Below are 27,508 nucleotides of genomic sequence, written 5' to 3'. Positions count from 1 at the left end.
CTAGACATCTCTATGTCCATACCTGCAAGGGACTTTCAGCTCTACAAGACACCCATAAACCTTAGATTTGAAAAAAGACTCAACTTGTAGAAACGATGAAACAATAATTTTAAAAGGATACCTAGAAAATTTCAGAAGTGAAAAAATGTATATTGTAGTATGTTAATGACCATCATGTTTAACTGACATATTAAAAATAGGTTAAAGGGGAAAACAATTATTTAATTAAAAAAAACAAAACAAAACATAGGTGTGAGAAGACCATGGTAAGCATTTCCTGGTCAGATTATTTTAAAATGGCCAGAATGTATCAGAAAGCAATAATCTAACAAGTATAGTATCTTAGGCTCAACTTTACAAATATTAGATCATTGTACATGCCCAGGCCTGGTCCTCTTATGGTGAGTGCTGCCACCATCTTTTCAGTTCTCTCTCTCTCACTCCCTAGCTCTACTCTGTCACTGAGTACTGTTGATTTTGAACTCTTGGTAGCTCTCAAATTCATCTACTTCTCTTCATTTTTATCTCAGAGCTCCCATAATCCCACTGCAATAGCCTCCCAACTGCCCCTCATTTCCCCCCATCCACCCATCTCCCTACTCCCTGTTGTCCACACAGCGGCTAGAGTGACAATTAAACACAAATCTGATCAAGTCTCACATAACCTTACTACCACCACCATCTCAGCCCCTGGGGGCACTCCACTGCTTTTAGGGTGAAGTTCCAGACACCTTCACTTTATGTGGGCTCCACTTGTCACCCCAGTGTCATCCCACAACCCTCCCCTCGCTCTCTGCACCACCCACACTGGCTGTCTCTCAGTTCCGTGAGTGCCTACATCTCCCTCTTGATTTAGGGCCTTCACTCACTTGGACGCTACCTGGGACTTTCTCACAACCCATCACTTCACCTGGTTAATTCTAGCTCATTCCTCAGGTCTCAGCTCAAATAGCACCTGGTCAGAAGGTCTCTTATGGGGCCCCCTGTCCAGTGTTGGCCTCCCAGTTACAAGTTTTCACAAGTCAATCATATCTCTTCTTCACAGCATATGGAGAACATATTTTTCTTGTGTTTCATTGCCTTCACTGCTTTTAAAGTACCTGAGAGTGGGTCCTTGTCTATTTTGGCTCACAAATATATTCCCAGCACCTAACAGTGTCTGGCTCAGTGTAGGTTTTCAATAAATGTCCAATGAATCAATCAAATCAATCAGTGATTTTTGGTGACAATATCAATCTTTAGACAATAAATTCACATATTGTGTTAGCCTCATTAATCCTGTGCTTTGAAATGAGAATGAAGAAAAATTGAACATCCTCACTGTGTCTGCAGAGACATCCCTTCGGATGCCTTTAAGCATTGTAGATGTCTAAAGGACTTTCTGCTGCCCACCCCAAGCCCACCCCACCTCTCTTCTCACCATTCTGACTCCCTTCTTTGGCTTTCCCATAGACTCCAGGGCTGCCAACGCTGTGGGCTGTTATAAACTCTCACTCATATTTTTTCTTTTGTGCCCAGTTCTTTTTTTTTTTTCTTTCCAACTTTTATTCCAGTTTTGGAGGGTACATGTGCAGGTCTGTCACATGGGTAAATTGTGTGCCATGCAGGTTTGTTGTACAGATTTTGTTATTGAGGTAATAAGCATAGTGCCCTATAGATTTTTTATCTTCACCCTACTCCCACCCTCCACCCACAAGTAGGTCCCTGCATCTGTTGTTCCCTTCTTTGTGTCCATGTGTACTCAAGGTTAACCTTCCTCCTAAGTCAGAACATGCAGTGTTTGGTTTTCTGTTCCTGCATTAATTTGCTTAGGTTAATGGCCTTCGGCTCCATCCATGTTGCCGCAAAGGACAGGACTTCATTCTTTTTATGGGTGAATAGTATTCCATGGTGTATATACACATTGTGTTTATCTAATCCACCATTGGTGGGCATTTAGGTTGATTCCATGTCTTTGCTATTGTGAATAGTGCTGTGATGAACATACATGTGCAAGTGTCTTCATGGTGGAACTATTTATATTTCTTTGGGTATATACTCAATAATGAGATTACTGGGTCAAATGGTAACTCTGTTTCAAGCTCTTTGAGAAATCTCCAAACTGCTTTCCACAGTGGCTGAACTAATTTGAATTTCCACCAGCAGTGTATAAGCATTCCCTTTTCTCTGCAACCTCACCAGCATCTATCTTCAACTTTTTAATAATAGCCATTCTGACTGGTGTGAGACGGTATCTCATTGTGGTTTTGATTTGCATTTCTCTAATGATGAGTGGTGTTGAGCACTTCTTCATATACTTGTTGTTTTCCTATTCTTTAAACTTAGTTTAAACCTCAAAGTTTCCTAAAGCCAGATAAACTCCCATAAGGGGCTCCAACTGTCAGATTTTATTTTAAGTAAAAATTATTCCGAATTATTGTCTCTTCTTATATTTCTCCTTTGGCTCAGTTATATTACCTAAATCTTAATCTGGTTTTGAAATATTTCCAAAATATCTTTTGAGATATATATGTCAAGGTAATAAAATCAGCTATTTACTATCTATTTAGTCATGTAGTAGCAATATAACTCTATCACATATTTTAATTGTCCCAACATCACCTTTTATTACATTTGGAAAGTTTTTGTCTTTACAGAGCAATTTTCTTTTTCTGTTTCAAATGCTTTCACCAATCGCATATGATGAAAGTGGCTGTGGAAATGGTTTACTGAGAAGGTGGGATTTAACTTATAAACACAGCTGATACCATTAATATGTCAGATATGGATATGCTTGATTCCATACCCTGACTGAACCCTTACTCTAATCTTCCAACTCAAAAAAGCATGTCTTTTTAGTTATAAAATAATTTGGCAGGGAAATGAGAATGGATCAATACCCTCCCATGATCTTTATCAGAAAGGTTCTAAAAATCTCATTTCAGAGAGTCAAGTCAGGAATATTGCATTAGGAGTGCATAAAATGGATGCTAACTTAATATTGTCCTCAGCATGCTTTGTTCCCCCTCGGGTCCTAGGATACAAAAATATTGGCCAAAAAGAGATGATATTTTATTTAACAGTATAATGCTTTTATTGTCAGACTCATGGCCTTCAAGGGGTAGACCAGAGGATCAAAGATGAAGGCAAATGTTAAAATTATAAAATCTCAGTAGGTCCATGGATATGGGCCATCAAAAACACTTTGCCATATTTCCATGTGGAGAAATCATGGAATCATTTCAAAGACAGGCTCTAGGAAGGCAAGAATGTTAGTAACAGCACAAGCTTTGGCATCAGACTGCCTGGTTAAAATCTCACCTGTACTATTTGCTAAATGGGAGAAATGAGCAAGTTTGTTTATCACAGGTGTTCCATTTTCCTCATCTAGATGATGAGGGTAATTATAGTACTGTACCTGTTTTACAGGATTCTTATTAGCGTTAAATGAGACAAGTATATTAAGTGCCTCTTACATGTTAGCACTGTGTAAAAGTTAGCTATTATTATTACAGTTGGGTCCTTAATTCTCAGTGTGGATACCAACCAGCAAGAGTTTTGACTCTTCTAGACTTTGATTTTCTTAACTTGAAGAATTAGAATGTTTGTAAAAACACTTTAAGATTCCCAAAGGGATTATTACCATGACTATTAGATAATAAAAGTCCACTTAAGTACCCGCCTACACCATAATACAGAAAAGCATAATTCAAAAAGTGTAAAGGAGAAAAATAGCTATGTTCACATTTGAAACAATAACAGTTTCAGAAAACTTGGAAAATCCAAAGAAAAGTGGAGTCCAAACAACTGAAGATTTCTAGCTAAAAGAAGGCAATCTTGGGGCGTTGGGGGAAACAAAAGCTGAGCTGCAGGATTTAGCCTGGGTCCCATCTGTCCCCAAGGTTGGACAATTGAGACCTAGAAGTTGTACTCTTCCCTTAACTGCATCAAAGTTTGGAAATTATTTTTCTTTCCAGTGTTTTTAACTCCAAAACTTTGAATTCCTGAGTCTGGGAGAAATTAACACTTGGTAAATATAGTATTCAAAAGCAAGATCCTGCATGGCCTTGCTGATTAATGACATGGAGTGAGGCTAAATTTAGCTAGTGGTTCCTAGGAGATCCCTGAGTCCTTGGGACTGTAGTAATTATATTGATGTCACTGCCCTTGGCCAAGGTGTCAGGATAGGTAACCTGAAACTATGACTCTCTGTTCCCTGCCCATATTCTGTGATAAAAAAGATAAACTTGCACACTGCTTGGCAACCAGGGTTAGGACTTTGTCTTGGGCTCTTAGAAGTTCTTCCTTCTTGCTTATGTCCTCTGAACCAAGAAAATACCAGTGTGGAAGCTCTCACCTGTCAAGATTGGTGAACTCCACAAGAATCTGAGCCTTTACCTTAGCAGACTGGATGATTTTTGCAAAGAACATACGCCAACTTTTCTCATTTATTTTTCCCTTTAGTTTTTTGTTTGTTTGTTTGTTTGTTTTCTTTGAGACTGAGTTTTGCTCGCTCTCATTGCCCAGGCTGGAGTGCAGTGGCACAATTTAGACTCACTGCAAACTCCACCTCCCGGGTTCAGGCGATTCTCCTGCCTCAGCCTCCCAAGTAGCTGGAATTACAGGTGCCCACCACCATACACCGCTAATTATTGTATTTTTAGTACAGACAAAGTTTCACCACATTGGCCAGGCTGGTCTCAAACTCCTGAACTCAGGTGATCCACCCGCCTTGGCCTTCCAAAGTGCTGGGATTGCAGGCGTGAGCCACTGCTCCCAGCCCCTTTAGTATTATTTTATCCATAGTCATGCCTTGTTTTCATCACTGAAATACTAAAGAGATAGAGGAGACAGTAACAACAACAGCAACAACAAAAAGCTCTTCTCTCTCATTGTTCACGGAGATGCTGGCACCTACTGAGCAAGATGGTGGCATGCTTCCTGCAGTCCATATTCACCCCTCTAAGCTTCCTTCACAGAGATGACCTAGGAGTTGAGATTCCCCAGCCTGGCCTCTGATGTTCCTCATTCCTGACACACTCGTTTTGATCTGGGGAGCACCATTAGCACAACTGAATGAGGGGATTGATCCCGGACACTTAGCTGGAGTTGCTGTGTGTTAATCGGTTCTTCTAAGGTAGAAGATCCCTGCTTTGCCTTGAGAAAAGGCAATGAAGAATATCTCTCATTATTCTTAGAAAACCAGTATAGTTCACATTACAGGTGTCAAAAGAGAGCTGAGATTGAACAACCTGAACACACAGTTAAAATAAATTCCAAGTGGAAAAGAGGCTTCATTCGCGTGGGAAAAGATTGTAATTCTAAGTGAAGTGAAGAAACCTTAAAACCATGGTAACCAAGAACTGTGCCGACATGCGTGCCTGGTTTGCATTAATTGCAAACGTGCGCTTCCCAGGTCCTTAAAATACAGCTGATGTGCTCCTATGAGAGAGGAATGAAGAAAGAGGAAACAAGCACTGGGCTTGTGCAAGAGCAAGTATTTTATTATCTCAACCAAGATTAATATTTCTAGCACACATTTTTAACTACAGGTTTTAGGTAGGTAACATCCTTTTAGATAAAAGTGAAGCCAGTCTCTAAACCAGGTCTTCTGAAGACATGAAGTGGAAACATAGATGTTGGGATCCTACCCCACAGTTCGAATCCCAATTCTGCCCACTAACTAGCATGTAGATAACAGTACAAACATGAGGTAAAACATTCCAGCTGTGATAATACTTGGCTAATTTTGATAAAGTTTATCTCTGCCACTCTGTGTAAACAAATGACTAGTAACTTAATGATGTCAAGATTTTGAGAGAGGAGTAATGGGGAAAAGGGCTAATTTACTTATTTACAGGGACAAGCTTAGGTTGTGTTCATTAAAAACACTTCTGTAGCATACTTTTATGCAAGCTGTTTTCTTTATAAAGATGCTTTCTTTTTGCAATGTAACTACTAATAAAGTTTAGGTTTTTTAAAGTAGCTGTGCTTCAGAAGAAATCAGAGTGATTTTGTGAATCACTTACTTTGGGCCTAGAAAAATAATAAAGTATAATGTGGTATACCTGGCTTTAAGAGACTTTCAGTCTAGAGAGTAGGCAGAACGTATTCTCATAAAACCACTGGTATTACAGTGTATTTCATACATCTACGTCTTATATGTATAATATGCATAACCACCCACAGCTACATATGGCAGTATGAGTTACATACTAAAATAAATTTACTAAATTGTCCCATACACAATAAGACAGCAAATGTCTAGGAAAAGAGGACTCAAGATAGTGACTGTCATCAGGGATGAGTTCCAAGAGAAAGTTGGACTTGAGAAGGATTTTGCATAAAAGGTGCATCCTTCTTCCCAAAGCATTTCCATGGTCCCTGCTCCCCAAACTATCAAGCCAAACACCATGATCCCTGGCTTTCAGAGTTTTTATGATTTGGTCCTGAGTACTCAACCATTTACATGATCTCTGTTAATTTCCATTATGCCTTCTTATATAGCCTGTGGTCCTCGTTTTGTCACTTAGTCAGTCCTGCAGCCTTTCAGTCTCCTAATCCATAAAATGAAGGCACTGGCCTCTACAAAGATCTCAACAGCCCTCTTTGTTCATGCTAATTTACAAAGCATTTCATCTCATTTGATCCTTTCAGTAGCCCTGTGAGGTGGAGAGGACAGGGATTAGTCCATTTTTTAGATAAGAACACCAGTCAAGGTGCTCTGTCTTTAAGCCCAGTGCAAACCCTTCAGGCCCATAAATGTTGGGTGTCTGCTCTCCTCCGAGGTGGTTCCTGCCTCGATCCTCCATTGCTGTCTGTCCAAGTCCTGCCCCATCCATCAGAGAACAGCTTCATTCCCAACTCTTTCCAAGACTGCTCCAGACTTTACAGGCCCACCCACCTTAGTTACAGGCAGAAATACAGAGGCTGGCACTACTCACCTCTCTTACCTCCCTGCCTGTCTATCCATCCAATCCTGCACACCCCAGTATGGTTCCTGGGGCCTGACACTTGTCTCTGCCATGGAGTGGTGACACCTCAGGGCCCTGGCCTATTGAGTCTCTACACCCCACACTGTCCTGGCTTAAAGTGAGCCCATGGAGTTCATTCAGGAGAAGCTTGTAGGGTGGATTTGGGGTAAGAGGGAGGAGACAAGATGTGCTTCCCCTGGCATGGGGTAGAATGGAAAGAAGAATAGAATGAAATCCAAGCAGGCAAGGCCAGAAGACAAAGAGACTTTCAGTAATGGTAAAATTAGGATCTACCTAGGTTGCAGTGTCTAAGATCTGAGAGCTGAAGTTTTCTTTTCTAACTTTCTCTCCATATCACAAACTATACCCTACTCCCACTACCGCCCCACTAGAAGCAAATTGCAGTTGCCATATACCCTGGGTTATTTAATACACTGAAATGAACAGCATTTGGCAGCATTCTGAGCAGTTATTTTGCACCACAACACACACTAGAAACCAATGACCTGAACGATCTAAGGCTGCTGTTCTAGAACTGTTGTCTGCTTCTAACTAGCCCTCTTCCCAATTAATTTGAATTACTGAGCTTCAATCTTCCTTCACCAGTATGTACAAGAGGACCCACGCCATCACACAGCCTAAGGTAGGCCCTGATTCCAGGGCAGCTAAGAGAAAGCAGACAGAGGATGCATGAAAGCTGTAGGTTTTATTTTAAAACAGTTGAAGATTTAGTACTAGAGCCCAGGGTGGCAGGAGAGCCTAGTGGGTAACACATGGACTCTCGAACCTGTGCTTGTATCCCGGTTCTTCTACTTAGCAGTTCTATGGTTTGGGTCCTTAGCATCTCTGTGACTCAGTTATCCCAACTGTAAAATGGAGATAAGAAGAATATCTGCTTTATGGAGTTCTCATGAGGATTAAATGAACTGAAATAAGTGAAGCTCATAGAACAGTCCCTGGCACACAGTAAGTAACAGGAAAATGTTAGTTGCTTTCATTTTTGTTGTTGTTTATTTCTCTTGCTATTACTGTTGTTCTTTGGAGGAAGGAGACATGATCTGATACTCTTGCTGTGAAAATGAAGAGCCTAGCATAATATATAGAGATTCGGCAGGCACAGAGTTCTAACTGTCAAGCCCTCGCCAGTCACCCACTTCCCTCCTCCAGCATATCCACAGACACATGCTTTTAAAGAGAAAGAATTCCTCTGACACAAAATGTTCCTTCCCTCTTGGTGACCTTGACTGAAGGAGCCGCCACACACTCTGAAGTGGCCACCTGCTCCTCTTCTCCGATTCTTACCTAATCTCTGGACCAGGAAGTGGAAAGAAAAGAGCAAGAATATTGAAAAACAGTCAAGAGGTTTGTGAAAGACTCTTCTCAAAATAGATCAGAGGCAGGCACACATACTCAGGAACTTGGTCAAGTATTTACACGCACCTTCTGAATAAGCTGACTGGTGAATTTTCAAGGAGAATGTGGCTCAGGAGTCATCTATGGATAGCAGTGAGACACTCACCTCTTTTTCACCTCTGGAAACTTTCCACCATCACCTCCTCCACCCCCAGCTCTCTCAGAGCAACAAAAACTTCTTTAAAGAGCCCAGCAAAGTTCTTTCTTCAGAGGTTATTTGGGTTCATCCCATCATGTCCTAATATTTACGTTTTTGATACAATTGGCGAATACTAATCTTTCTTCCAAAGAGCTCAAATAAAATGTTTATTTCATGTTTAAAGTGAAATAAGAAGAAAATCTCTCAATGAGAAGAGTCCCTAGAGGAACATTTGAGGTTTGAGAATATTGCTAAGCCCAGGAATATAGAAAGACCGTTTTGGTCAAGTGAGAGGCAGGAGGCTTAGACGTGAACAGAACCCCTTCTGAGTATGTGAGAAAGAAAAGGGGCCCATGTGTGTGGCGTGCGGGCCCATGGGGATGTGTGAGTGTGGGGAGAGAGACTCTTAAATGATGCCACACATTCCTGGACTGCCTCAGGAGATAGAACAGAGCTAAAGCAGGGAAAGGAATAACCCCGAAGGCAGCCTCCTTCCTCAGGGTTGTGGGGGAGTGGAGTAGTGGCCAACCAGGCTGACCAGGAGTTTGCTCTGGCTGCTTCAAGGATGTTATCTGACTCTGTTTAGACAGTTATTCCTTGATATGGTTTGGCTGTGTGTCCCCACCCAAATCTCACCTTGAATTGTAATAATCCCCATGCATCATGGGAGGGACCCAGTGGGAGATACTTGAATCATGGGGGTGAGTTTTACCCATGCTGTTCTCATGATAGTGAAGATCTGATGGTTTTATAAAAGGGAGTTACCCTACCCATGCTCTCTTGCCTGCCGCCATGTAAGATGTGCCTTTCACCTTCCATCATGATTGTGAGGCCTCACCATCCATGTGGAACTGTGAGTCCATTAAACCTTTATATATATATATATATATGCTGGGGAGGTGGGACCACAGATGTAGTCGTAGGAGTAGGTACTCAAGTAAGAACTGGAGCAGGTGATTCCAAGGTGAATATGTGGTGAGTCAGCTGTGTGGAAACTTTCTTAGCACATCTATTAAGGTAAAAAAAAATTTTCCAGTAATCTTTTTTAAGCTAAAATTATATTTGTTTATTCAACATTAAATATATCAGTTAAGTATCCACTGTGGGCCAAAGATGGTGCCTTAAGCTAACAGTGCACAAAGAAATGGGAAGAGATGCAAGATGGCCACGAATAGAATTGACCTAGGGAAGCATGTGAACATAACACAGAATGCTTGAAAGAAGTCAATGCTGAGATCTGAGAACACACAACAACACTGTAATTTATTCAGGGGTGTCAAGGAAAATGGCTCAGAAGAGTTGATATTTAGCTAGATGATGAAGAAGAATAGGAGCTGGCCAAGCTAAGAAAAGTTAATGATTAAAAATGCAAAACCTGGATTAAATAGTACTGGGTCCAATTGCTAGTTCAATCATTTACCACATGTAAAACCTTAATCTCTCTGAGCCTTAACTTCCTCATCTATAAAATGGGAACAATTCTTCCACCTTGTAAAGAGAATTAAACAAGATGATAGCTATACAGTTTTGCGCACAGTCTCAGCCCAACGTAATCACCTGCAAATGGTAGCTATGGTTATTCTTTAGCCCGTCTATTCTGGTCCTGGGCCATTAAAAAAAAAAGTGACAAAACGCAACCCTGAGGAATTCCAGACTTCAGGGAGACCAAAAATCAAAGAGGCTTTGGTTCACAAGCCTTCACCAACCCTTTGGATAGGCAGAACATGTTGGTAGAGTGAAATGTGCTAACACAGTGGAATATTCTTGTATCTTGGATTATAAAACATATAGATAAGTTTCCTCCAGTTATTAATTTCTGCCCATTCCAGGGCTTTATCACATGAGTCACACCCACTCTCTAACTTACAAATCCCAATGAGGAAGAAATGAAATGCGAGCCACCTTCCCGGTGTCTCCACTCCCAGTGCACTGCCCGTCAGTGTCCCGCACCTTCCTCATAAGGCAGAGGCTCCCCTGCCCCCAGCCACACCTTCCTCATTTTTTCTCTCCCTTCCTCATATTGAAAAATGTAAGAGGAGGAGGAGGGGAATTCCAGTTTAGTTTAAACAGAACTCAGGGGGAAATGGCATTTGTTTTCACAAGGAGGAAATAAAGCCTTTTCACTCGCCCTATAAAGTTGTGCTAACATGGGCTTAGCAACCCCTTTATGTTCCCAAACTGTAATGCCCTCAGGTGTGGAACTTCCCAGGGCTGATGTTACCAGCTGCTTCTGAAAGCAGCCACTGCTGTGGAGGTAACAGCAAGCTCAGGATACAAGATCTTCTAGGCTCAGGGCCAGATAAAGGTTTTCTGCTTCTGGAGGACTCTTGTTCCCATGGCTGGCATCCACTGAGAAGAGTCAGTGGGTAGCAGAATAGTTAATACAGTGGTTCAAATATTTAAGTACTATCTATTTTATCTTATACCATTTGGCCTTATATTGGGCTGTACAAACTCTCAGAAGTGCCCCTTTGCCCAGCTGCCCTCAAGGGCCCATCAGGAGGAAAATAACTGGCTAATTCCAGCTCTGGTCATATAGGCTGTCTTCTATGGACATGGTAGGGTGACGTGGAAGAGCTCCATTTGAAGATTGGGGGTAAACTTGGAGCTAGAGAGCCACCCATTACATGGAGGAGAAGTGGTCACTCTATCACTTACAATCCAAAAAAAAAAAAAAAAAAGAATGCACTTTAGTTGGAGAACCTGCCTGATTTATCTTTAGAAAGAGGTGGTATATAAATAAATTCAGTAAATCACAAAGTTGGAGGGGACCCAACTGCTAAAGTTAGAGAAGAATCTCTGAAAAAGGCGAAACCTGTGATTTTCTGTATTAAGCTATCCCTGGAGCAAGAAAGAAGAGTCTTGCGGATAAATCAGCTATATTCCTTCTTTTTTCTTCCATTTTCAAAAAAGAGAAATTAAATGAAAAGGTCAGTTTTTTACACTGCTCTTAATTGCAATGACTGTATCTTTTTGAATCTTAAAATACTCCTATCACCTTACCCTGTGATTATAACCCTCCTTTCATAAGCTTTTCAAAGAGCTATTACGAGGCTTCAGTGAACTTTGAATTGTTCTAATTTCAACACAGTTTAGAGGCCAAGAAGCCAAGAGGAGTCTTTCAAAATAGGAGTGGAGGTTTTCCAAAAGGGAAACTGACCTTGGATGTTCTCTGCTTGACCCAGTCTGCACAGTTGATCATTCAGTGCCATAATTCTGTCTTTACAATAGAAAAAAGGGAAAGAGAATTATTCTGATAATTACATTAATCTGGCTCAAAATGATTCCAGGATTAAAGAAATGGATCTGTGAGTGTTCAGAAGCTTGTAAGCTCTGAAATGGTTAAATATGATAAGTCTTCGTAGACACGACAAGCAAGCTCTGGTCTCAGTCTTAATGTTAGCAATGTTTTTTTTTATCTCTCTTTTAGAAATTATAACTAGCAGGAGCATGGATGTCTGATGTAGCATTCTTTCATCCAAAGCTTTTGAGAAGTTACTAAAGAATTAACAAGTGGACTGACTGGCTTCTTAACTGTGCTATAATTCTTTTGGTGGGAAGGCTAATAAAGCGAACAGTAACAGGAGCCATTCATAACTAGCAGACAAAAATAAATAAATAAAAGAAGAGATACTAAAATAATCTACAGTGATAAATCTCCAAAAATGTGGCGGAGAGTCATCACTTTTGAGACGTAGCACACAAGAGATGAGAATTGGTCCAGGATCATATATTTGCATAGTGCTTTAGACTGGTGCACCTGGCATCTCATTTAATCCCCTTAAAATCATGCAAGATGGGTAGAACACTCCTATTCCTCTGTCTCAGCAGGTAAGTAGTATAAGAGTCATCAGGGTTAAGTAAATAGTTCATGGTCACACAGCTACTAATGAACCACACTTGAATCCACATATTCAGACTCCAAATCTCTTGTGCTCTTTGCAGTGTGTTTAAAAGAGTCCAATTCATTTGTTGAAGTACTAGTAAATAATTTCCCAGTTGCCTAAAAGAGTAAATGAGGTCCCTAACACCAGCTTTAGTGCCAAAAACTCACTTTAAGTATTAGGGCACAAGAGCCCAATTGATTCTTGCCATTTTTAAGGTGAAATAAAACTAAAGTATATTCATTATTAATGCAAAGCTCACACAAAAAGCATGTTGTGCTTCAAAGTAGTATTTGGAGGAGTTATGGTTATTCTTACATGGGTACATGCTCAAAGAGTTTTTTTAAACTGTCCATTAATAGTTGCTTTTGGAACCAGATTTCAAACTACAGAATAAAACATTCACGTTACTTTATATCGCACCAGGATATTTCTACAAACACAAAGTAGTGTTGCCTATCAGACCTGACCTTATTCTATATATCAAACTTTGCTTTATCCTCTATAAAACCAAATTTACTATTCAAGAATGAAAACTGAACATATTTCCCACAGAGGAATGTTTTAAAATGCTTTGACTTGATTGCCTTATGAAAATCAGTGTATTTCCTACCAAGGAGACCCTTTTAAAGTGGATACTGCTGATATTTTTATGAAAAAACCAACCACATTACTTTGTAGTGACCCTTGAATAAAACATCCTAAGTCTCTCAATATTTCACAAGTAGTAGAAAGAAGAGGCAGAGCCCATAAAAGAAGAAAATAGGACAAAACGAAATGTAAAACCCACTACCCCTGCAAACAACAGCAGCAGCAACAACAACAGATTGATGTCATTCTTAAAAAGATAATCAAAATATGACTAAGTGCTCCTCTCTGAATTCCAGGTCAGCCAAAAAATCTTGATAAATATTGACCATTTACCCAATTTCACCTGCATAAAAAGTGTTTTGGTAACAGAGTTAAGATCCTGGGTTTTATTCTAACTGTGAATGTCATACAGAATGATCTGAAGTAGCTTTTTCCCCTTTCAGAGAAAAGATGGGATTAGGCAGAAGGTGGATACTACCTATGCACGCCAAAGTCACGTGATGCCCCATATCCTCATGTATCTTCTTTTTTGTGCCCTTCCTCCCCCACAGGCAGCATCGCCGCCATTACCGTGACAGTCATTGCCGTGGTGCTGCTGGTGTTTGGAGTTGCAGCCTACCTAAAGATCAGGTGAGGTGCAGCTTACTCTTCTCTATAAAGAAAAGGATTCTGTGTTGTTGGGCTCTGGTTCTGAGCGCTGTTTTGCTGGATACTTGTTCCTTAATAGGTATCTGAGCCCTCAGAAATATTGGCAGAGAAGTGAAAAATGGCAGGTGTTCTCCTACTTCGCACAACACAGGTGTAGATGTACCTTGGCAAAGTAGAAGTAAGCTGAGATATACAGCATGATGATGCCATGGAAGAAGAATTAACGTGGAGTTGGGAGACTGAAGCCTAGGCTCTCTGTCCTGAATGTACCTCATTACCCTGGGAAAGCCACGTGCCTCCTAAAGCTCACCTATTCTCATCTGTGAAAGAGGGTAGAAGGGTGGGATCAATGGTTCCTAAATTCTGATGTTCTGAATACCGAACTGTGGATTTGTACCCAATCTGTTAATGGAGGTTTCCACTGATTCTAATGCAAAACGTAAAAAAATATAAGGAAGGTGTGGCTTTTCCTATAAAACTATATTTTTCCCCTGTGATTATGTCTTTATATTTTTGGTTTTAAAATATCTTTTCTCCTATGACATTAAGTGATAGTAGCTGAGATTTTACTTTCTTTAGCCTAATAGGAAGTTGCAATACTCTGTGAGTCCTCCATTTATGTCTTCTATTGCTCTGTGAAATCAAGTCTCAATACCACATTACTCACAGTCTCTGAGTGTCCTTCCAGCTGTAATATGCCAGATGGCAAGTGACAGTCTTATTTCCCAGTCTGTGCGGTGCCCATAACAAAGGACAGAAAGACACAGGCTGCATGGTGAGGACACTCACCCTTGACCTCCAATTCGTTCTCCTCTCAGCAGCCAGAACTATTTCTATGTAAGCTCCTCTGCCCTGTCACTCCCTTCCTGAAAAACCCCGGTGGCTCCCCTTGCACTGAGAATTAACTTGTAACTCCTCAGCATGGCCCTCAGTTATCCTGGACCATGCCTACCTCCCTCTTTCCAATCGTCACATCCCCCTCTCCCTCGGAAGCCCTGAGCTCCAGTAACTCCAGCTCCCTCCAACTCTTAGGACACATCAGGTTCTGTCCTTCCTTCCCCAGGCCCTGGGATCTTGCTACTCCCTGAGATGCTTTTCTTCTAGCTCCTTCTCATGCTGTGTACATGGACTTTCATCTCACTTCCTTTGAGAGATGTCCTTTCCAGTTTAGGGCCCCTGTTATTTACTCTCTTAGTGCCTTGTTAAGTCCATCCTGGCTATGACCGCTGTCTATTATTTTATTTTCTAGCTATCATTTTGTTTTTGCATATGTGTTGCTTGTTTATTGTCTCTTTTCCCCACAAAAAATGTAAGGTCCTTGAGGACCTGGATTTGTCTGTGAGGACAGTTCTAGGGACCAAGACGGTGCTTGATATATTGAACAAATAAGCAATGAAACATAAGGACACACAATCCCATGGGCACTGTGGCACACACACACAGACACCCCTGACTTGTCCCCCCAGCAGCCATGCTTCTTCCTCAAGAAGCTGCGCCACCCTGTCCTTCCCTCCTGTCCTTGTTCCCATGTAGAGCTCATGGATATGATTCCTCATCTCAGAGCACACATCCACTCTGCTGCTGCCTCGTCTCATCCCCACTCATCGCCCAGCCCCACCCAGTGCCCACTGGGAGCGCTTCCCTCCTCCTTCCCTTTTATCTCCCTCCATCTTGTGTTCTAAATGTGCACCAAATCAATCTTGATAATGTCAAGTATGAGAGTGCCTTGCAATATCACCTGCATCAATGATACAAAGAACAGGAAAGCCAGGTTTTGAAGAGAAATTGGAATGAAAGGGCCCGCATGATCTGTTTCTAATAAAATATTTTATAAAAGCATCCAGAAGTTTCCCCCAGATTTAAAAAAATATTTCTCTTCATTAAGTCTGCATGTCCTTGAGCACTCAACTTAATTTTATAAATTATGTCTTACTGAATGGTACCTTTTTCCATCTGGTTTAATTATTAGTTTATTGCTGCAGGTACACCATATTTTAATTACGAGTTAAATTGGCTTTTATGAACTACTCTGGGAACCTCGTTTCCATTTTATAACAAAGTATCTGTTGAAAAATATGTTCTGCCCCTCCTCCCCAAAAAGGAACTTACACATAAATTTTAGAGTCATTTTAGAATCACCAATGGTGAGTTCCTAACGGGCTACAGTATCAAAAATATGACCTTCACTGACGTGTGGAGTGAAATAGAAACACTTCCTTCTTGCTACACACTTCCCCAAAATGGTGCAGAAATAACTGGAAGGACTCTTCCTCTTCACTTTGGCAAGAATTCAAGTTTACCACCTCTAAACTCACACTGCTATACGCAGGCAGTCTAAAACAGTGATTAACAATTCAGACTCCAGAAGCAGGGAGACCTCAGTTCAAATCCTAGCTCTACTGCTTCCAGCACTGTGACCTAGGCATGTCATAGAGCACCACTCACCCTCATTTCCCTCACCTATAAAATAAAGGCAGTAGTTTCTACCTTGTAGCTTTGTTTGGAAGCAAGTACATAGCACTGCCAACATCATCATCATCATCAAAGTGGTAGACTGGAAGGAGGCCCGGGAAGACAGTCCTTGATAGACAGCTGTAGAGCGTCAGCCATGTGCCAGCCCATATCAGTGATGTGACACAGTTCTGCCATCACAGAACTTACCATGCTTGGAAAATTTTGTTAGCAGGCCATTGCAATTTGCTCTGATGAGTGCTGATTAAAATTTTATTTTAAGCCATATTTTCCCCAGGCCTTCAGAGCACCAGATAAATTAAGTAAATGATTAAATTGAATAAATCATGATTATTCTTCCCCATTCAGCTTCTGTCTCCTAAATATAGTAAGATCCACAGTGGCATAAATATAAGGTTGCTATTTATCTATTATGCTACTTAAGTTTAAGCACTATAAACTTAAGAATGAATGGATACAGTTATTAGACCCTTAACGGGTTTCAGAAACCCCCTAAGGAAAGCCCCTTTCTGCTTCTCTGTTAATTATTTCGGTAAAATGATGACATAAAGAAATTAATCGTTGTTATGAATCTTAAGGCTATGCTAAAACCCCTTCAACTGTTATTTTGCCAGATTGTCGGAAAGCCCCATTAATCATTCGTCAAAAATACTTCAATTGACATGTGTGTGTGCATGTATGTTCCTAAGGATAGGCTTTGCTTTGGTTGGGAACTTACTCTTCTTTCTTCATTCCAGATTTCTAAAAACAATAACATAACAAAAAGTCTGTTTTCTGTGGTCTTTTAGCTGGTTTGGCTGGAGCGGCAAGTGACTAAAATCACAACCCATAGGGAGCCATTAGCTTCTGACCTGCAACCATAGGATATGGCCCTGGCCCAGCCAAGTTCTCTGCAAATGCAAGGGGAGAATCTGCTTGAAAAGGCAGCCTCATGACCAGAAAAATAGAATGCTTGGCAAGCTCTGCTAACAGTGGGTTGGGACTTTTCACCTTTCTTCCCAAATCCTCATTTCCTCTAAAGACATTGTAAACTTAAGAGCCATCTGCTTTTCACACTACCTTTCTCCAGGGACCCATGACCCCTAGTTTTGTCACAGTGACCCCTGCCTGGAGAACCACATCTTTTTGTAACCTGAGCCACTTTTGGATGTGACTTGTGAAATGAACTGCCCTGAACCCAGGGTCCTTCTTGGTTTATGACCCCAGCTTTTCCTGCAGCAGTGTGGTGTGGAGGGAAAAATGTGAGCTTTGCAGTCAAGTTTAATGCTGACTCTTCTACTTACTATTTAGGTGGCCTTGAGCAAATTATTAACTCCTTGATCCTCAATTTCTTCAATGTGCAAAAAATAGAGCTAATAATATGTATCTTTCAAGGTTGTTTTAAAGATGAAATGAAGTAATGAATGCAGAGTAACTGGAGTGACTGTAGCATGGTGACTAAGAACATGCACTCTGGGACAAGTTTATTTTATTTTATTTTTTTTGAGATGGAGTCTCGCTCTGTGGCCCAGGCTGCTGGAGTGCAGTGGTGTGATCTTGGCTCACTGCAACCTTCGCCTCCCGGATTCAAGCAATTCTCCTGCCTCAGCCTCCTGAGTAACTGGGACTACAGGCACACGCCACCACATCTGGCTAATTTTTGTATTGTTAGTAGAGACAGTGTTTCACCATATTGGCCAGAACGGTCTCAATCTTCTAACCTGGTGATCCACCTGCTTTGGCCTCCCAAAGTGCCAGGATTACAGGCATGGGCCACCGCGCCCAGCCTGGGGCAAGGTTTTTAACCACTCTGTGCTCAGTTTCTTCATGTAAAATGAGACTATAATAATAATAGTACCTAACTCAAGATTGTTACAAAGATTAAATGATGATACATATAAACGTTCAGTGCCTGGTATGAGGTGAGAATGATGGAAGGGCAATTACCATTCCTGCTGTGGTCATTGTTAGAATAGTGCTTAGTAAATAGGGACTCAGTAAACTGGTAACCACCAACACATAGGCTGTGAGGTTGGGAGCGCAGTGTCCATCCTACCATTTCCATTCAGTAGGCGTAGGAATTCAAAGGAGAGGGGAGTGGAGGAGGAGAAAGATGGCACAACAGCTCATTTCCTAATTGAATATTGATATGGCGGTCTTCCATGTTCCAGTCTGGCAGTTTCGTTAGTGCTGTTCTGAAACGCCTGTGAAGTTGCATCCATGTTACACATTTATAAATGGAAACTATCTCTGAGCAGTCTTTATGCCAGGATTTGTTTGCAACTTTAAAAGAAAGCAAAGGCCCTGCCTGCCTTTTGCAGAAGTGTCTTTAATTAGTGATGATTGAAGAATAAGATAAGTCTGTTTTGATTTGTTTAAGTTGACTCAAAACTGTTCAACCAAGAGATAATCTCCCTACACAGGAGACCATATCTGCTAAGACCGGTGATGTGGATGTTGCTATAATTAGGTGTGCTAGTGACCCAGACAGACTACATGGGGTGTTCTCTTCACAAAAATAAATGCAATCTTAGTTTATAGACACAATAGGACCTGTCTTTTAAGACGTCTTGTTAGACGTCACCTATTTTGCTCTATGTCTTCTAGTGATTGCATGTTGTACAATTGGATACCTTCTGGTTGTTAGTTAGAGTAGGCCCAGCCAGCCAAAAAGACCGAGATCTTCTAGAATTTGTTATACACAGTTGACTTTTTCAAGTCACCTTTTGGAGTTCTTTAGGTCTTGTTTACTCCATTTTCTCCCTCAGTGGTTCTTAAACTTTAATGTGCATAAGAATCAATGGAAGAGCTTATTAAAAACACAATTTTCTGGGTCTCATCCCCATAGATTCTGATTCAGTAGGTCCAGGTGGGGCCCTTGCATTTACTTTTCTAACTAGCTCAAAGGTGATGCCAGTGCTGCTGGTCCAAGGATCACACTTTGAGTGTTTTACCCACTCCAAACACACTCTCTGCTGTAGAGTTTCTCAGAGAGATTGCCTTGTTGTTTCATATATATTTCAGATATGTTGTCCTGTTTCAGATATATTGCCTTTGTAATTTTGAACATGCTGATCCTTCTGTGAGAGGTGTTTGGTTCACCCCTTTCTCATCTGGCTAATTTCAAGTTGTCCAACTCGAGAGAGACCTTCTCTGGGAAGCCTTCTCCCACCTCTCCATACTGAGTTCCTTGCTGTGCATGCTTCCCTCATACCATGTGCTTCCCTGTACTGGAATCAGTGCATTCTCTACCAATTTCCTCCACTAGAACAATGTCAAGTCCCTGTCATAGTAGTTGCTTAATGAACATTTATTGGATGAGTTAATGAGTCTGAATAGGAAAGTTTGCGGGTGCAGCAATAACATTTTTGTTTACTCCTAATCAAGAAGAACCAGGGTTTGGGGAAGGGGAAGCCATGGGAATCTGTTAAACCACACAGACTTTTACTAGCTACCTCATGGCACTGAACTAGTTTACAGATAACATATGTGCCAATGTGTAGACCATTTCTGTGATGATTGTCTGCCAATAGTAGGCCATCTGACCTAGAGAGAAAGTTTAACATGCTCACTAATTATTGTCCTCTTATCACACATACAAAAAAAAAATGTGTTTGTCTTACTCTTACTACAATAGTATCCAATTTATCCAAACCTGGCTGGAATCCCTACACACCCAATTTTTCCTGTTTAAGCTCATTAAGGTGGTAAATAAGCCCTATGGGTTCAGTACATTCCCAATTTTGGTTCATCCATATCTCTTGTATATCTTTCCTCACTTATCAGCATTTTACTCAACTCACTGTTTCTTCAATGGGAAGGCAAAAAAAACAACAACAACAACAACAACAACAACAACAACAAAAATGGAAAGTAAAGGCCAGTCTTTTTCCTTTATTTTACTAGTGTTTGTATAGATGTGTCTTACAATATAGGAGATTCAGATATAGCATTAACCAAATAGTCTTGCCTAAGATAACCATAGCCAGTGAAACCTGACAGCCCAAAGATTTTTAAACCTCTAATCCCCATTCCAACATATTAATAAATTTTAAAAATTCAAATACAATAACAATCATGTAAGAAACTGGTTTTATAACTATGCCTGGGATATAGTTTCAAGAGTTCCTAGTGGGAGGGAGGTTCACTTTTCATTCAATGACATTTTTAACTATTTGGCAGATTCACCATGTGCTTGTATAAGATTTATCATATTAAAAATTAAAAACAATATTGGCCAACATTCAGTGTGCATTTACTATGTGGCAAGCCTTTTATATTCATTACCTTATTTAATCCTCCTAACAACCATAAAGCAATTTTTTAAAAAGTTTCTCCATTTTATAGATGAAGAAATAGGGGGTTAAAAACTTATTCAAGGACATACATTTATTGACCAAACTTACATTTTATGGGAATAAAATTATATGATAGATATAAAAATTCTGTGAGAAGTTCAATTACCATACAAAGGTGAAGCAGGAGTACCCTATCAATAAAGGAGCATGTTTATTAAGTAGATGTTTGCCAGGCTTGCAGTAGTAAGTTATGCTGAAATTTAGGCAGGGCTCCAGGGCTTTAGTTACAAGGTTTTAACTTGTTCATTCTATAGCTTCCATTTCTCAACTATCCTGCTAAAGGACTTGTTTGGAACTGGAGGTTTTACATTTGGGCCATAGACAGCCCATGACCTTTGTTTACCAAAACGACCTCCCTTATTTCTATAGATCAAAGAAGCAGTAGTGTTTCTGGGTTTCTATTTGTGGTCTCTTTCATTCCCACACCCACAGAAATGAATGTGAGCCTTTATGGAAAGCAAAGTAAATTGTGGAACATCTTCAGGTTTTCAGGTACATAGATTAGGTCAGCTGAGTCAGCCTTCAGGACATAAATCAGAATTTTGAAGGCTAAGAGTTTGAAATGAGCACAGCCAAGGTCTAGTTCTTAACAAAAAAAAAAAAAAAAAAATCATCTTTTTACAAATACCTGGCAGATGTAAATAAGCTTCAGAAGTGCAATAGCATTTATTTTAGCACAGATAAAAGTATACCAAATGCTTTTTGCACCTTCAAATTGTGTTTTCATTTTGTTTAATTTTCACACCTAGTTGAGATAAAAAATAGTGGGAGTGGTCATTTTTTGCACTGCATCTAGCATACATGATTTCCAGTGGCAAGGTATAATAATTCATATGCTAGCATGAGCCTTAGAGATAACAAATGCTCATTTTGTGATGTTTTTCTAATCCTGCCATTAGTTTTAGTCTTAAAATGACCATATTCCTTTCCAGGAAGCTCCCGTCTTATGAACAGATCAGTTTTGAAGGGAACTCTGGATTTATCCTTTCCAATCACTGTTTCTTTCATAAACACATATTGAGGACTTACTATGTGTCAGATATTCTTCTGGGTGCTGGAGTTAGAGCTAAGAATAAACACAACAGGCAAATAATCCATACCTACATGGAGGTTATAGTCTAGGTAGGGAAGAGAAGCAATAACAAGTGAATTATATCACGTGTTAGAAGGTGATGAGTACTATGAGAAATATTAAGCTTGGAGTCTGGGGTGGGAGTTGAAAACTTGAATTGTGTTTTAGTCTGTTTTCACACTTATGATAAACATACTCGAGACTGAGCAATTTACAAAAGAAAGAGGTTGAATTGGACTTAACAGTTCCATGTGGCTGGGGAAGCCTCAAAATCATGGCGGAAAGCAAAGAGGCACAAGTCACATCGTATGTGGATGGCAGCAGTCAAAAAAAGAGAAAGCTTGTTCAGGGAAACTCCCGCTTATAGAACCATCTGATCTCACGAGACTCATTGACTATCATGAGAACAGCACAGGAAAGACCCGCCCCCATAATTTGATCACCTCCCACAGGGTTCCGCCCACAACATGTGGGAACTGTGGGAGTTGCAATTCAAGATGAGATTTGGGTGGGGACGCAGCCAAACCATATCAAGTTGTTAAGGAAGGCCTCACTGAAAAGGTGACATTTGAGCAAAGACTTGAAGGAAATGAGAGAATGAGCTGTGTGGAGAACTGGAGGACAATTGTTCCAAGCCAAGGGAATAGTCAGTGCAGAGGTCCTGAGGCAAAGTTGTGTCAGGCATGAGAGTGAGGAGAAGGAGACAAGTATGGTTGTAGCAGACGGAGCAAGGGTCTTTTAATAAGGGCTGGTATGTTCAGAAAAGTAGCTGGGGCCAGACCCCATAGGGCTTTGCAAGGCATTTTAATGACTTGGCTTTTACTCTGAAAGGAGGATCCATTCAAAGGTTTTGAACAGAGGAGTGATAACAATCTGATTTCATTTCTTATAGATGTATTATTAATTATGAGAGAGGGTCTCACAATTAATTATCCACCAAATTCTGCTTAACCCATATTGGCATTCAACTAAGGTGCTAATGAGACTCTGGGAACTTGAACTCTGACTGCTGGATTCAGATACAGGAGATAGGGATTTGGCTGACAGCTTAGTTGGATGACTTTGGGCACTTCAATTAACATCTCTGAGCCCCATGTTCCTTGTCAGAGAAATAAGTATAAACTATACCTGCCCCATGGCTTTATTCTGAGGATCAAGTAAAAACTAAATATAGAAGCATTTCATAAATTATAAGACAATATAAATGTCAGGAGAGGTGGTGATAGCAACAGTGGTTGTGGTTGTGTCACCATTATTTCAGGGAAAATTAAGCCCAGAACCCAAGTCAGAATGTTAGGAATGCAAGCTTCCCTTTCTCATCTCTTCTTATTAAATTACTATGGAAATGGAGCCTCCTCTTCCTTCCCCAGCACTGGTGATCCAGAAGACAACAAGGACTCAGATGATCCCAACAGAACGTGCCAGTCGGGATCCTAGCAGGAAGAGTTGTCACTGACAGGGTGTTTGGTAGACCGGGGCCTTCATAGTGGGTGGGTCTGTTGTCCTAGTGACAGCATCACACCTTTCCCTCTCTTTTGCCCCGTAAGCATCCCCAGTTCAGTGCAGGGCATTACGCTGTCCTCAGATGGGTGATTTTCCAAGTAATCACCACCCTCTTCTGTTTCTCCACCAGGCATTCCTCCTATGGAAGGCTTTTGGACGACCACGACTACGGGTCCTGGGGAAACTACAACAACCCCCTGTACGACGACTCCTAACAACGGAATATGGCCTGGGATGAGGATTAACTGTTCTTTATTTATAAGTGCTTATCCAGTAGAATTAATAAGTACCTGATGCGCATTGAACGACAATCTTAAGTCCTGTTTTGTTGGTATGGTTGTTTTTGTTTTCCTCCCTCTCCTCTGGCTGCTACAACTTCCCCTTTCTGGTACAAAAAACCATTCTTTAAAGGTGAGTGGAGGCTGATTTGCAGCTGAAGTGGGCCAGCCTTGCACCAGCCAGGCCAGACCACCATGGTGGAGGCTTCTTTCCCCACTGCAGGACCCACTTTGAGAAGGACCGAGGAGGAGGATTTGGGTTGTTTTGTCAGGGGTTACTTTCAGGGGAACATTTCATTTGTGTTGTTTCTTAAACTTCTATTTAGGAAATTACATTAAATATTAATGAGGGAAAAGGAAATGAGCTCTATGAGGATTTCACCCTGCATGGGAGAGAGCAGGGTTTTCTCAGATTCCTTTTTAATCTCTATTTATCTGGTTGTTTCTGACAGGATGCTGCCTGCTTGGCTCTACAAGCTGGAAAGCAGCTTCTTAGCTGCCTAATTAATGAAAGATGAAAATAGGAAGTGCCCTGGAGGAGGCCAGCAGGTCACGGGGCAGAATCTCGCAGGTTGCTGTGGGATCTCAGTGTGTCCCTACCTGTTCTCCCCTCCAGGCCAGCTGTCTCTGTAAAGGATGTCTGCTCTGTTCAAAAGGCAGCTGGGATCCCAGCCCACAAATGATCAGCAGAGTTGCATTTCCAGAGAAAAAGGCTATGAGATGAGCTGAGTTATAGAGAGAAAGGGAGAGGCATGTACAGTGTGGGGAAGTGGAAGAGAAGCTGGCGGGGGAGAAGGAGGCTAACCTGCACTGAGTACCTCATTAGGACTAGTGAGAATCAGCTGTCGATAATGGCCGGAGACATCCACAGCCTGGAGGAGCCCAGAAACTCTGCTTTATACCCACACAGCAACTGGTCCACTGCTTTACTGTCTGTTGGATAATGGCTGTAAACTGCTTAAAACCAAAACAAAACAAAAAAGAGGCACTAGTCTATCTGCAATTACTCAATGAGGCATTTTCATAGGAAACAGACTATGATTAATCCGTTTATTCTTCCCACACACTTACCTTACTAATTCTTCCCTTTAATAAATGAGCAACTCTGGGTATAGTCTTAAAGTTCTGCACAATAAATTTTGAGAAAGAATTGTTCCTCTTTGTTGGCATCCGTGTATTGCAATCATTCTCAGCCAGGAGGTGATTTCGCCCCCTGCCTCCGCCCTAGGGACTTTCAAAAATGTCTGGTGGCACTTTTCGTTGTCATGACTTGGGGGTGTTACTAGAGACCAGGAATGCTGCCAAACATTCTACCATGCACAGCATAACCTGCAACAGCAAAGAATCATCCACCCCAGAATATCAATAGTGCTGAGACTGAGAAGCCCTGATTTATCACAGTGCCCACTGTGACAGAACAAGACACTCACAGATTAGTGATATGTTTTACTGTTAATGAAGTGAAATGATCTGTTAAGTTTTTATCTCCAAAGTGTTTAGTTGATTGGCTGATGGGTTGTTCTTGGTATGCATGGTGACCTTTTTATTTCTGTGTGCTTCCTAGAGAGCTTTATTTCGTGGCTACAACTCTGTCTTCTTGTAACAGCTGACATTAGCAAGCAGCATCTATGTCCTGATTTCATGTAGTAGAAAACAAACATTGGGTCCGACTTCAAAATGTGTTATATTGTCCTACAGTGTTATAAAAAACCTGAAAATGGACTTTTGTTTCTAAAGTTGGACCTTGCTGTCATGACTGTTTAGTTTACAGAAACTTGACCCCGGCTTGTCCTGTCTCTGGCTGTGGCCCGGCAAAGCACTGACATGAAAACCACCGTTGCTTTTCTAAACCCCTCTGGTCTCAGAGACAGTAGGGGCAGTGCCACTTTCTACAACCTGCCAACCCATGCACTGGAGTAATTGTGAAAAAAAATTATTCCTAAACTCTCTAAGTGCAGACGGAGAATGAGCAAGCCCCAGCAGTGTTTTACAACCAGGGTGGGTAATGAGGAGGGGCTTACTGGAGTTGTGATATCTCTGAATATTGAAAACAACAACCAAAAAAGTTACCTTCTCAGAAAAAAAGGGCAGCAAATGACCAAGGGCGCCCCTTCTGGCCGTGCTTGGCTTAAGTAACTGTCTCTCTTTCCCCACCCCCATCATAGGGCTTTCAGTTTGGCAAAGGAAAAGCAGATAAAAATAGGACATTCCATATGTTGTTTTCTCCATTGGCCAAAAACATTTTGACACAGTGTTTGTGAAACACCTTTGGAGAGGTGCACTTCTGATTGCTGCCTCTGCCGTAAATGCTGGGGCAAGCCTATTCCCAGGAACCATGGCCTTCTATAAACCGTGAACTCAAGCAGGCATTTTTTTTCTTACTGAAGGCTGCTACTGTGCAAGGGCACATAATGGGTTTGTTGCTCTTATTGGCTTCCAAATGTGTGTGGCAAAGAGAGAGATGTGGGCCTAGAGCAGATGTATTCAGCAAGGCGACAGTTTCCCATAACAGTTCTAACACTTCTTAAGTTATATGAGTGTAAAATACGTAAGGGTTGAACCTTATTTTGCCAAATGTACCTTTTCTGCTTTTGAATTGGCCAAAGGATTTTAGCAACTATATTCTACAAATGTTACTTAAAACACACACACACACACACACACATCTGAAATATATACCGAAAATTGACGTCCTTGACCTCAGGGAGAGCACCTGTTCAGGTCTACTTAAGGGAAATGGCTCCAGTGGGTCTATACAACCATGTCCCATCCGTGGATAGGTCTAGTCGTAACACTTTAGAGAGAATGTCAGAGCAGGAGGGAGGCAAGCTGCCTCTTTTCGACCATCGACTGCAGATGATGAAAGAGCAGGATTCTACTTTGTTTTCTTTTTCTGTGGCCACAGTGAAATTTCCTGCCCTCCCTGCATGTCTGTGTCTTCATTTCTAAAATGGGGGTGATGCTTTCATATTGACCTCACCCCATACTACCTCACAGATGTGTTGTGAGGATTAATAAAATTACGTCTACGGTATTTTCAGTTTCTGGAGAAAAATACTTATAGACAGTTTGACTATTATAAGTGATCCCAGTTTCTTGTTTGCTATGATACTAGTGTGTTGTTTTTACTTATTCTATAACATGACAGTTGTGTCCTAGCCACATCAGACAGCTATCTAAGCTCTGGACTACCCCTTTGTGCAGCTGAATCACTGCAGGGTTGACCATGCCTGGGGTCACAGCAATGGTTTCCATTTCTAGATGAAAGGATGGCCTAGGACATAGGTCTCCAAGACTCTTGAATCAGAATCAGGAGATTAGGGAAAACAGGATGGACACCTGAGCACTAACAGCAGTAGACGTAGACCTCTGGCCTTTACCATCTGAGGTCTTCTGGATTATTTGTGGGGTTGATTTTGGTTTGATGTCATCTGTTTGCCCTTCATCTTGCTTGCAAGTGTGCATGGTTCAATCCCTCGCATTCAGGAAATGAATTTTGCAATAGGGCCAGATGCTAATTTGCACGTTGATTCACCTTCTTTGCCTTTAACCCTTTTTTTTTTTTTTTTTTTTTTTTTTTTGGCGAATGAATGTACCATTTCATCTTTGATTTTAATAGTGCTAGTTGATGTTGGTAATAATGCTAACCAGGAGATCAATGCAGATTTCTCTCTTGGGGTGAGTTAGCTGAAGTCATTTAAAGATGGAAAGATGGGAAACTTCTTTGATATTTGATGTCATTGTATCCACATTTGTTGTAAGACATATTGCATACCAATTATAATTATATCAATTAAAGTTGATTAAAGCTTCCATCTGGCTGTGGGTGATTCACATTTTGATATATTTTGTTATTTAAACCACTTGATTGATATGCTCAACACTGCTCATATTAAGTAGTTCTGACTTGTTCTTAAAGAAAATGTATCCCACACCAGTAAATATTTTCTGCATAGCAGAAAGGGTTCTCTGACCTTGAAACAGAATTGAAGAAACTTTTCAAGCAGTGATTTTACTCCCAAATATACTCTGGGCCTTATAAAATAGATGTAAAAACAAACACTTTGATTCAATGAGTTGATAGCAATACATAATCAAGTTATATTAAGGCATATTGGCACTAGTGACACATATGACACTTGCTTCACTCCCCTTTAAAAATTAAATTCAGCATACTCATCCTTATCTGACAGTTAAATAGCAGGCAATTTCAGTCAT

The 27,508-nt window shown here is 40.9% G+C and overlaps 1 protein-coding gene across 4 annotated transcripts in view; it reads left to right on the top strand.

The window, feature by feature from the left end:
* The window catches only part of PARM1 (prostate androgen-regulated mucin-like protein 1), a 162,822-nt gene extending 135,719 nt beyond the window's left edge, over nt 1–27,103 (top strand). For 2 of the 4 annotated variants that reach the window (XM_033214427.1, XM_033214428.1), the window contains 2 exons: nt 13,532–13,610; nt 23,143–23,336. In XM_033214427.1, coding sequence (XP_033070318.1) covers nt 13,532–13,610; nt 23,143–23,227 — 164 coding nt within the window. In that variant the 3' untranslated portion in view covers nt 23,228–23,336. Of the gene's footprint in view, nt 1–13,531; nt 13,611–23,142 lie in introns of all 4 variants that reach the window. The other 2 variants (XM_033214425.1, XM_033214426.1) reach the window with 2 other exon arrangements.
* Nucleotides 27,104–27,508: the final 405 nt, after the last annotated feature.

Source organism: Trachypithecus francoisi, unplaced genomic scaffold, assembly GCF_009764315.1.
Source record: "Trachypithecus francoisi isolate TF-2019V2 unplaced genomic scaffold, Tfra_2.0 Lachesis_group1, whole genome shotgun sequence".
NCBI lineage: Eukaryota > Metazoa > Chordata > Mammalia > Primates > Cercopithecidae > Trachypithecus > Trachypithecus francoisi.
This window is presented reverse-complemented; position numbering and strand designations above follow the sequence as displayed.